Source organism: Canis lupus, chromosome 25, assembly GCF_048164855.1.
Source record: "Canis lupus baileyi chromosome 25, mCanLup2.hap1, whole genome shotgun sequence".
NCBI classification, from domain to species: Eukaryota; Metazoa; Chordata; class Mammalia; order Carnivora; family Canidae; genus Canis; species Canis lupus.
Window position 1 is genome coordinate 16,442,221 of NC_132862.1, and position 12,868 is coordinate 16,455,088.

General features: G+C 36.3%; 1 protein-coding gene across 7 annotated transcripts in view; it reads right to left on the bottom strand.

The window, feature by feature from the left end:
• Nucleotides 1-12,868, bottom strand: part of FGD4 (FYVE, RhoGEF and PH domain containing 4) — a 214,293-nt gene that overhangs the window by 735 nt on the left and 200,690 nt on the right. For 4 of the 7 annotated variants that reach the window (XM_072798411.1, XM_072798414.1, XM_072798416.1 and 1 more), the window contains 4 exons: nt 12,208-12,348; nt 8,726-8,866; nt 7,450-7,627; nt 267-475 (listed from right to left, as the gene is read on the bottom strand). In XM_072798411.1, the coding sequence (XP_072654512.1) occupies nt 282-475; nt 7,450-7,627; nt 8,726-8,866; nt 12,208-12,348 (654 nt within the window). In that variant the 3' untranslated portion in view covers nt 267-281. Of the gene's footprint in view, nt 1-266; nt 476-1,967; nt 7,628-8,725; nt 8,867-12,207; nt 12,349-12,868 lie in introns of those variants that run through there. The other 3 variants (XM_072798412.1, XM_072798415.1, XM_072798413.1) reach the window with 2 other exon arrangements.

The following is a 12,868-nucleotide window of genomic DNA, read 5'->3' on the forward strand; positions in this document are numbered from 1 at the left end:
CTTCTCTCTCTGCCTGTGTCTCTGCCTCTCTCTCTGTCATGAATAAATAAATAAAATCTTTAAAAAAAATTAAAAATCATACCACCCATTAATTCTATTTCTGGGCATTTACCCAAAGAAAAATAAAACAGTAATTTTAAGAGATGTATGTTGTTTATTGCAGTATTTACAATAGCCAAGATATGGAAGAGGCTAAGTGTCTATCAATAAAGATGTGGCATATATAAATATAATAAAATGTATTTTGCCATAAAAGATAAACCTTGGGGTGCCTCGGTGGCTCAGTTGGTTAAGTGTCCAAGTCTTGATTTCAGCTCAGGTCCTGATCTCAGGGTCATGAGATGGAGCCCCACATTGGGCTCTGTGCTTAGTGAAGAGTCTGCTTGGGATTGAGCCCCACATTGGGCTCCCTGTTCAGCAGAGAGTCTGCTTCTCTCTCTCTCTCTCTGCTGCTCCCCTAGCTTGTGCTTGCTTTCTGTCAAATACATAAATAAAATCTTTAAAAAGTACAGCATAGGGAATATAGTTAATAATAATGTAATAATTTTGTATGATGGCAGATGGTAACTCCACTTATCCTGGTAAACATTTTGTAACATATAAAATTGTTGAATCATTATATTGTAAACCTCAAAGCAATATTATTTGTCAACTATGGTTCAATTAAAAATAAAACATTATGTGAATGCCTCATATGGGCCAGGCAATATACTAAAATATCATCTAAGTACCACAACATTTCAAGAGTTAGTGTCTAAAGTCACAAAAAGTGGCAGAGTCAGGGACTTCTAGCCAGTTGTCTACAGTTCTCAGTATAAGCTGCTACTTCAAAGAATGGTTTGGAATATCAACATTACCCGAGACCCCGTATCATCACAGACAGGCTAAATCAGAAGCTGTATTTTAACACAATCCCTGCATGATTCCTATATACATTAGTTTGAGCAGCTCTGAGTTCTGCCACACTGGCTTTCTCCACCATATTTCTACTCTGGTACATGAGGTGGACTCAAACATGTCATGTTGACGAGCCAAGGACAACCTTTATTATTTTAAAAAAAATTTTTTTTAATTTATTTATGATAGTCACACAGAGAGAGAGAGAGAGGCAGAGACATAGGCAGAGGGAGAAGCAGGCTCCATGCACCAGGAGCCCGACGTGGGATTCGATCCCGGGTCTCCAGGATCGCGCCCTGGGCCAAAGGCAGGTGCTAAACCGCTGCGCCGCCCAGGGATCCCAGGACAACCTTTATTTTTAAGGGATTCTTCAGCTGATGCTAATTGTTTTGAAGAACCAATTAATTAATTCATTAAGGCTTGAAGGAGGCTATTACCTTCTAAAAAGGATTAGCTGTGGAAATATTTCTCTCTGAAATCATACTATTCACACATTCCTTTTTGGGGTATCTTTTATATTTTAAATCAAAAGCCAAGAAGGTAACTGTATGAAACCCAGTGACATATTCCATAAGATACTATTTACCTATATAGTGTTTTATAGTCACCAAGTGCATTTTTCATATTTCTTGGAATGACCATAAGAGTTTATTATTGGGACTCAGGTAAATTGTCTAAGGTCACATTAATAGATATTAGCAGAATTAAGACTCAAATACGGTTCCTTTGCCTTCCATTTCCATATCTGTTTCACTGCATAAGACTGAACAATGGAGGCAAACACCATAGCATAGCAAAGCAGTCATTTCTTGGAGAATAGAGCAGCACTGTTTTCACGGTTCCTGCAGATCTAGCCCTGGAGTTAACAAAGGGAGATTCTACTCCTGGGGAACCCTGGTGTCTGTCATTGCTTTATTCTTGAAAGAGGTTCAAGAGGTTCCACAGGTTTCGGTGGGGACTGGGGGTGGGAAGGAGCATTGGCACTCTACTGGAGTAACTTCTCTCTGAGACAACCAAAATCATTGCGAACATCTACAATCCCAGCTGAAATAACATTTCAGTCTTTAGAATTCATTTAAGGATGTATTTATTTACAAGATACAAATGCTTAATATTTAATAGGAATTAAAGTGCTTAATTTTACAATGTTTCCAATTCTATGCCTTTATGACCAAATATACATATGTTACACAATATATACACTATATGCAAGTATTTTACATTCTTATAGCTAGAAAAGAATTACTTTTTGTGTACACTTTTTCACATTGGAGTTAACTCTAAAATTCTGGTAACATACCTTCTCAAACTGATCAGTGAACAATTCCAAAACCCAGATAACACTTATTCAAAAATATCAGTCAATTGTCACTCACAAAATAAAATGCTAGTTTGGTTAAAAAAAAAAAAAACAGTTTTATATACAGACATGATTGCTAATGAATGGAGACCCCCAGGTGATACATTCCAACATCCACGTAATGTGTAATATATAATGCAATTCTGTTACCGTAATGGTCCCCACAGACTATTTCTTTCCAAACTGATATACATATATATTAATATATATATATATATATCTTACTTTATGTATTTGGTATTCACTTATTAAAATATGCTACAATGAGATTTCTTGATTTAATTTCTCACTAAATCTACCATAACAAATTTTAGGAAGAAGTATACCATCATGTAATTCTTAGTGACCCCAACGAGTTAAAAACTATCTTGTAGAAGCCATGTGCTAGTTCATCTCAAAACACAGAAAAGGTACTGCATTCTGCCAAATGCACAGTCCAAAAAGTGGAAAACAATGATTGACTTTAGAGGAATTTTTTACCTCAGTAAACAGTGCAGAAAATGGCCCATTAGAATGAAAGATTTTAAGCCTAAAGGAAAAAGTAACTAATGGAGAAAGGCCTGGGTGCCTTTCCCATCAGTTTACAATTACAAAGATTTCTATTTTATAGTTCATATTCCTTCTTCAGTTTAAGTTTTTTTCTCTTGTCTTAACATATACTGTTCTGATCTCAAGATCAGCAGTCTCCTTCTGTTTACCCTTGTTTATTTCAGTTCCTAATTTTTTTATTCCTCTTTACTGTATCAGTAAGAAAGTAATCTTCTCACAAAAACATGATTACGGGGCACACATAAGAATGAATTGTACTAAAAATCCATGTAAATAATTTATGTTAAAATATTTAAGTTAAAAAGAACAGTGTCTATAAAAATTTCATTCCTATGGAAAAACAGAATTGGAAATCAACAATGTTTTTACATATCTACATATATGCATAAATTCACAGAAAGGGTTTTAAAAGTCTAGTGGTCTTTATATATCATACTCATATTTTCTAAATCTGAAGAATCTATAGTAGATAGTAATATGAAAATAAAAAGCAATTTGATTCTACTAAAATTGGATGAGAATGAAGAAGTAACACGATCCACTACAGGTGTCAATACAGTTCTATAGAATAAGAACTGGTTAGCCACAGTTTTTATATTAATACATTCTTGAAGAATACAAAATTGAAGAACGAAGACATTAAGACATTCTTGCCTTTTGAATTAATTTTAGCTTATAAATACCATGTGCTTAATCTTAGACCCGCTAACATGAACATCATACGATGTAGGAAATTTTAATTTTTTGTTCTGCATTATAGCAAGGATACCTGAAAAAAAAAAAAAAAACCTTTGTTCCTTAGAGTTTATTTGCTTCTGTTGGTGCCTTTTCATCTGGATATATCTAGTCCAGAAAGATCATTATTTGAGTTAGCACAGACAATATTCTCAGAATAAGAACTTAAGGCTTTAAATATAATCAGAAATGGGATCTAAAATTTGAAGGGGAAAAAAGAAACCCACCCTGTTTCCACAAAGTAGACAACAAAGAGTAAAACAGAATTGGGAACTCGCAAAAGTATTTTTGATATAAGGGTTTTAAAAGGCATCAATGAATCTTTACCAACCCTGCAGTACTATGAAGTTTGTAGTTTATCTACTTATGACTACGACAAGTACTCTTTTAAAAAATCCAAATGTGTACCTATATATTGGGACAGGGTACACTTAAAAGATTAGTTCTTGTAAAAAGTTTAGTAATTTCTTAGGTTGGAGTTTGTTTTTGTTTTTTTTTTTTTTTAATTTTTTTTATTGGGATAGGTCACCCAGTGAAGGTAAGTACACCAACCTGTTTGTTGTATTAAGCTTCATGGAAAATGAAATGCAGCTTGATAAAGTAGTGCAGATGTGCTTATTCTCTCATCATCCATACCCTTTGCAAAAGGAAAAATGCTTTTGACAGTTATTTGAATCCAAGGAATAATGCCCCTCTTCTCTTCCCTGTACTCAGCAATTTGAGTTATAGTATCACTTCTAAAAGTTAATTCTCTATATCCTTGTGGCTAGGGGCATTCATATTAAAATTTCAGTATAAAAACATACCCTGAAGAATTTTTATTGCTTGCATACATGATGGCATTGTCGATGCCATTATTACAAAAGTGGCTGGTGGCATTTTTCATTATTGAGTCCCACTTAAAACCTGGAGATAAGTCTGCACTACATTTCATACTTAACATACCGAATGGTAGACTTTCAATAAAAGCTAAATTTAAGCTTAAAAAATTGGAATGTTTTGTAATGAATAGCAGTTTTTATCAAAGAATTTTTTTTTTTTTTTTAAGTTTGGAGGAAGGGCACTTTAAAGATGACTTGGAAAGCACCAAATTAGGGAAAATAAAAAATGAAATCTATATGGAATGTTGGTTTTAATAGGAAAGGAATCAAAAATTTTTTTTAATGTTCAATTTGTCTTGAGTGCTCAGATGTCTCAGATACCACAAAATACTAGGGCTCTTGAAACCAATCACACTTTGAGGTCTTTTGGTTTAGTTGGATATTTTTACTAAATGCCTAAGAGTATTCTCTTGCCTTTCTCCAAATAAAAGCATTAGTGATTCTTTAAGAGAAACAGGTAAGGCTGCTTCATTGCTTCTCTTTGTGCTTGTCTAAAGAATAAGGGGTGGACCATGAAGATGGTACCTGGATAACCACAAAACCTCTTCTAGTACTAGTATTTCTTTTTTTTTTTTTAATTAAACATGTTAAAAGCATGAAAATATTCTTTTTATGTATTCTTTTGATAATCTAAATTAAATGACATTGATATTTATTGAGCCAAAACTTGAGTGTATCCATGTTACTCCCATTTCTGGAGAACAATTTATGATCAGGAAAGTGTAGTCTTCTCACTATTCCAAAGAGTTTTAAAAAATAATCCGGCCCGTAAATCTTCTAAACTGGCCCACTGCTCTATCCATATGTACAAAAGTCATTCTACATTTTTATTGCTCCTCTTTTCTTGTGATTAAGACACTAATGCATCATCTATAGCTATAGTGTAACCATCTCAAAAGCCACCCTGAATATATATGTTGTACATACATACACACCACCCCTCAAACCACTGGCAACTAGAAAAGAGAAGTAATGTAACATTTCTTTCAGTCTATCCCTGATTTGATAGGGCCTAAGAAGCTACACCTTTATCTGACTCCAAATATTTGGTTTAATATTAATGATCATGGCTGGCATTCCTTTTACAGAGGAAGGCAATCTAATTGTGTCAGCCATAATTAGTTTACCTTCTCATTTGGAGTGGGGGGAAAAAAAGGAGAGACTTCAAATATTTCTTAAAATAACAGGCCTGAATGAATGTGTGGCGGTCTCAAATTCTGAGCTAATCCATTCTACATTTAAGGTATAGTTCTCAAAGGCCAAGATAGTGAGGTTGTTCTTGTGGATTTCTAGCAAACTTAGGCATTTAAAAGTGACAATGTTTGGGGTATAGCAGGGTAAAATGGGGAAAAAAAATCTAATTTGAGAAAAAGATGAGGTTAAATAGTCAACTTAATGTGAGATTTTAATCACAACCACCATATAATGAAGAGCAGCCCTGGGACAAGAAACCATATTTTGACTATTAAACATTCCCCAGATGACAGGGGGAAAAATGCTCAGACTCTCTTTAAACATCTCATACCTCCCAAACCTGCCATGAAGATATTGCTTTTCATTATTGTGTTTCCCCTCCTCTTCTTCACTGAGGTGGTGTAAAGAGTTGAGCATAAAGTTCCTCTAATAGCTATTTACCTGCCCCTCAAACACAGTTTATCACATGTGAATTTCGTTTCCCATCTGACGAAGGAATAGGCCCACACAGTTATCTTAAGTGTTAATTAGATATAGTCCTCATTTAACTATGCTTAACAGTCTTATGGAAAAGAAAAACATTACAATAAATGTAGTTTCCATACATCCCAGTTCTGTATAACGTCAGGTATCTTGTACAGTTTAGGTTTCTGTGAATGTTTTTGCACATGCTCATATTAAATGCTGCGACAACTGCAGGATTGTGAAAGGTAAAATAACTTGTGTGACTTCGACCATCCCAGTGGCCAAAATGTACTTTATCTCAGGATAATCAAGACTGAAGCATTAATTAAACCCTCATTATATATTTAAATAGGTATTATTAGCACCTTCAAAGAGAGGCACTGTTTTAAATAGGCACAGAACGAAAAAATAGTACTTTAAAAATACTGTTGGAACTAATATCCCATGCCACATAAATTACTGCTTTTTCTTATTATAAAAATATCAATACCTTTAGATGTCAATCAATTAAACAGAAATCACCAAAAACATTTCTGAAGTTTAGAACAATGTTCAATTCCAAGATAAAACATGCTTTATATTTAAAAAATAAATTAGAGACAAATATGAACCTAAAGCTGAAGAGAAAAGCATGTATAATATAATTATATTCATATTTAATACTATATATACATACTTCCTATATACTTGAGATATTTTATTCTTAGGAATATTTCTACAAAAACAAGTATCTTTTCCTAATAAGTTGAAAGTCTGAACACCAACAATTTGTCCTTTTTGTTTTAAAAGAACATATATTATTTATGCAGCTTGAGCTTTATAAACTAAATTAAATAAGTTAATACAATAGCCTAAACTGTCCCTGTATTTTTTTATTTTTTTATTTTACCATGGATCTATTTTGGCAACATGGAGGTATATCTTTAAAACTGTTACAAGTCCTACCTGTGAAGGAGAAGACATAGAAGGACCTTAGATGGATGTGGCCCATTCTAACCTGATCATGATAGAATCCATTGATACCGTTTTCTTCAAGACAAAAGTACATATGCAAGGAATAGCTCATTAAAAAATGCTCCATTTTCACATTATTTCAAACTTTTATCGGTAGAATGGCTCTGCACATCAGTTTCACTTAAGAGTACAGAAACATAGGAAAATAGTCCCCCAAAAGATGCATTTATGAGCCTATGTTTTTCAACATAAAGTGCTAAGAGATGAATAAGGAGGGCTGGGAATGTCTTAAGCTGTAAATCTTGAGACCCCACATCATGGGTGGTCCTGGAGTTCAGCATTCTGATTTTTTCTTAGATTCAGGATGATCATCCAAGGTGGCAGGATGCTTGTTGGGACCGTCTGGTGTCTCACCTGTGACAGCTAAAAAGATGATTTTCAGCCACTTCTGTTTCAGTTCCTCACTGTCTGCAGCAAAGCTGTGTACAGACTTGGACTGGGTCAGTTTGAAACTGTGTGGCAGGTCTGCACTCCTTGGCATATCGTCCACGACATAGCCCAGGAGTGGAATGGTGGCCTGCGCTCGGACGTCCTAAGGAAAAAAACATGGAACACAGGAGTGTGAGATGTATGAGCTTGCTACCCGTGGCCCCTGTGACCTGGCTCCCACTAAACCTTGTTCCCTACCACTGCTCCACACAGTCTCACACTGTGAGCTCTCTGTGGACAGAGACAGCGATCCAGTGCTGAGCGTACTGCCTGGATACGAGGCCACTGCAGATGCTGGCTGAACGAATGAATGAATTCAGTGAGGAGTCTGATTTTCCCTCTCCCCCTGCTCATGCTCTTCTCTCTCTCTCAAATAAATAAAGGCTTAAAAAAAATTTTAAAAACGGTTTAAAAAATCAATTTAAATAAACTTGAATTTTAGTTACTAATTATTATTATTTTTTTAAAAGTTTTTATTTATTTATGATAGTCACAGAGAGAGAGCGAGAGAGGCAGAGACACAGGCAGAGGGAGAAGCAGGCTCCATGCACCGGGAGCCCGACGTGGGATTCGATCCCGGGTCTCCAGGATCGCGCCCTGGGCCAAAGGCAGGCGCTAAACCGCTGCGCCATCCAGGGATCCCACTAATTATTATTATTATTTGTTTTACTAATTTTTTTTCAATTGTAGTGAAAGACAATGCAACTGTCTGAGCTCTCTTGTTCTGGAGAGGAATAATAGAAGGATTCTGAGTTCGTGTCTTTTTTTTTTTTTTCTTTTAAAGATTTTATTCATTCATTCAAGAGAGGCACACACACACACACACACACACAGAGAGATAGAGGGAGAGGCAGGCTCCATGCAGGGAGCCCAACGTGGGACTCGATCCTGGGTCTCCAAGATCAGGCCCTGGGCTGAAGGCGGCGCTAAACCTCTGAGCCACCTGGGCTGACCTCTTTTCTTTTTTTTTTTTAAAATATTTTATTTATTTATTCGTGAGAGACACAGAGAGAGAGGCAAAGACACAGGCAGAGGGAGAAGCAGGCTCCCTGCAGGAAGCCCGACGTGGGACTTGATCCCTGAACCCCAGGATCACACCCAGAGCCAAAGGCAGATGCTCAACCACTGAGCCATTCAGGTATCCCTGAGTTCATGTCTATTGGCCTCCCTCTTTCCCCTCAGAAAGATACAGTGTAGATACCTGCGGGGCACCGTACATGTACAGCACAAGAGGGTCTTGTTTGGGGATCACACACCAAGCTTTCTGCCAAGGTTTTGACTTCTCCATATATTGAAGAAAGCTGCACACTATGCTGTTCCCAGATACTTCTGCTGATTCAATCTAGAAAAATATAATGGAAAGGGCGTGAGAGAAAGAATACAAAACGAAGCAGGTAGAGAAGTGATTCACCCTAGGGAACATTCATAAAGCACAATATATTCATATAAAATGTCTCTTGGGAATGCCCCCAAAGGGGCCATCTGCAATTTATTATTTATTTATTTATTTATTTATTTATTTATTTATTTATTTATTTACATTTTTAAAAAAATTTATTTATTTACGATAGTCACACAGAGAGAGAGAGAGAGAGAGAGGCAGAGACACAGGCAGAGAGAGAAGCAGGCTCCATGCACCGGGAGCCCGACGTGGTATTTGATCCCAGGTCTCCAGGATCGTGCCCTGAGCCAAAGGCAGGCGCCAAACCGCTGCGCCACCCAGGGATCCCTGCAATTTATTATTTAAATACTCATCTAGATCTTCCATGAGAAAAGGAAAATATGAGTGAATTTTAACTATTACCAGACTGCAAGTTAAACATTTAGTGGCTGCTTGCTATGCAGGTGCTTTTCTTAGTCCACTATTGTGTTATTATTTCATTTACTTCTCATACCAATACTAGGAAGGTACCACTTTCATTATCTATGAGATTCAGAGATGAAATAACTTTCTCTAGATCATACATTTAGGAACCAGCATTCTAGGCTTCAACTGGGTAACAGTGCAGTAGCAAATGTATATGATACATGTATCATATACATATGTATGTGTGTATATATATATATATCAATGTATATCAATACAATATTAATATATACATGTATGTATGTATCATATTTATGTTTATATATATATAATTGGCTAAAAAGGGGACAAAACCACTCGACTAAATGGTAGATTTATTATACACATTATAATATAGACATTATATACATTATGGGAAGCAAGTGGTCTGCTTCTGTTCTCCATGGCTCAAATCCTCAGGGTACTGCTACTTAATGCCATCCACCAAACAGTGCTGGTTCAGACTTGTTTGCTACCCATTCAAGATAAAGCACAGAGAATAAGAGCAAGCGCTTAGAAACTTTTAGAGCAATCTGGCTTTGTGATGACACACAAGCAACATGATTATGTATCTTACAAAAGTATTGAGCTGTGGTGGTTTGGAAATAAAACTGGCCCTTCCTCACAGATAGTTTAAGAAGCACTGTCTGGCAAACTATGGCCCACCAGCCTGTTTTTGCATGGCCTATGAGTTAAGAATAGTTTTTATAGATGAACATTTAAAATTGACCTGATGACAGGGAACACTAACTTTGGACTCCAATTAAAGAAAATGTTATCTCCCCCATCCACCAAGAATTCCAGTCTTATTACCATATTATAAAAAATTATACTAAGCTTATTATTGAATTTTGTCAAAGACTGAAAATGTTTTCTTTCTTGTTAGAAAAGTAATATTCTCAGTTTTTACTCTTGGCCTGCACAGACTAAAATAGTTTCTCTCTGACCCTTTTTGTTTTTAAAGAGTTTATTTATTCATCAGAGAGAGAGAGAGAGAGAGAGAGAGACGGAGAGAGAGGCAGAGACACAGGCAGAGGGAGAAGCAGGCTCCATGCAGGGAGCCCGATGTGGGACTCGATCCCGGGTCTCCAGGATCAAGCCCTGGGTGAAGGCAGCACTAAACTGCTGAGCCACCAGGGCTGCCCTCTCTCTGACCCTTTATCAGAAAACCTTTTTGACTCTTGGTCTAGAGCACGTAACAAACTAGTTGGCATAAAGCCAGTTTCAAGTATGTACGCATATGTGTGTACATGTACTCATATACATATCATTTTCTATTTATGGACTTCATGATATAAATGTGTTAACCTGGTAATTTGTCCCCCGAGTATAGATTTTTTTGAGAAAACTACCTAGGGTTTTTTATTTCATAGATATAGCCTGAAACTCTTCCCTTAAAACAAGTTATTTGACTCATTATATTATGCCAGTTTCATCACTTGCTTGTGTTAAGTCTTGAGGCTGTATTCCTGGGAGCCAGTGAAATGTAAGCATGTCTTTCCACCTTCCCTGCCAGAGAAAGCCCCTTTTTGGTCTGCCTACAAAAGCAACATATACCCTAGAAGAATTCAGAGTTATACTTTTAGCTTGTCAGCCTATACTTTAACCTTAAATGGATGCTGAAGTTTATGATTCTTTTTCAGTTAACAGAAATGATCTTTGTATGCTTACACTGTGTAGATGCTCAATAAATGTGTATTCTTAATAAACCATGGAAATTCTTTAATATTTATTTATTTATTTAAAAAAAGATTCTATTTACCTATTCATGAGAGACACAGAGAGAGAGGCAGAGACACAGGCAGAGGGAGAAGCAGGCTCCATGCAGGGAGCCCAGTGTGGGACTAGATCCAGGGACTCCAGGATCATGCCCTGAGCCACCCAGGCATCCCAAACCATGGAAATTCTTAATAAACAAAGTATGTCTCTGACTTTAGATACATAGAATTCTGGTCATGAGCCCATTCTTCAAAGACTTTCCAGGCTATGTTGAACTTTCTGAGATAAAGGCCTTATTACATAATTTATTCTTTATGTTAATATCTTTCAGTGTAAAACTCATTCAGATACAAGCTGCATTATAGTTCCTGGGCTTGGGAGGTCCTGACTTTAGTCTAAAAACATGGGTCAAATTCATTTGCAAGATGTATCAATGATATTTTAATGCAGTTACCAGATTATTGTCACTGGCTATTAAATGATGCTTTTAATGCAGTAAGTTGGTAGACTTTTTCAGGTAACAAAGTAATACTTTATTTTTTATTTTTTTAAAGATTTTACTTATTTATTCATAGAGACACAGAGAGAGAGGGAGAGAGAGGCAGAGGCACAGGCAGAGGGAGAAGCAGGCTCCATGCAGGGAGCCCGACGCGGGACTTGATCCAGGGTCCCCAGGATCAAACCCTGGGCTGCAGGCGGCGCTAAACCGCTGTGCCACTAGGGCTGCCCCAAAGTAATACTTTAATATGAATTTTAAGACAGTAGTTTTTGAAGCCAGTAAGGTAAAACTGACAGAAAAGCTTTCCTATTAAAAAATATAAGCTGGGCATTAGAAGAGACAATACTCTAATATTCGACTATAGCCACCTTCAGGAAAACCAATGTATTTCACTCTCAAATGCATGTTGATTTAATATAGCACTGTTGCTCTACACAACTGAATATAATCCCAAAATTCAGCCTGACAGGACAAATGTATGAATCTTGCTTGTTCTTCAAATTTGTTAAATATTAAGAGAAATCAGAAAATATGCTATTTGTATTATTCAGGGTTAAAAGGCAATTCTACATTCCTTCCATAAAAATTTAAAAGTTATCAAGCATTTAATATTGCATACCTCTAAAATTCCTTTTCTTTTTTTTTCTTCACTATCTGTGAATCCACTTATTATTTGATAACAGTCTTTACAAACTTTGTTCAATTTTCCACCATCATACTCAAGTTGAGCTTTGTAATCAGAACACTTCCAACAAACCACCTTAAATTAAAAAAAAAAAAAGAGTAAATAATCATAAAGATTTGAGCAATCATCACTTATAGTAATAAATAAGAGTTAAATATTTAACACAAACTTCTACTAGACTAAGAATACTCTGTGAACATTAGGAGTATATGTCATGGTATTTCATACTCTTGGTGATGGGCTCTGCTTGTTCACCCTTGTCCTCGCTCTAAAGGCAGGAGGTCTTCAAAGACTTGGTTCAGACTTTTACCTTTCATACCTCTAGATGTTTCAATATGCTCCCAAAATTAACTCATGATCTCGATCTTCTCTGCCCTCAGATTTCTCCTGATTCCATCCCACCCTTCCCAACCTGTTCCCTTCTAGTGCTCCCTATTGCAGAAAATAGCACAGCCATCTAACCAGTCAAGATAAGTTAGGAATCTAGGAGTCATCATCCTCAACACCTCCTTCTATTTTACCCCCCAAAGAGTCACCTCATTACAAAGTCCTGCTGATTTTATCTCCTGGATATTTTTTTTTAATCTGTTCATTT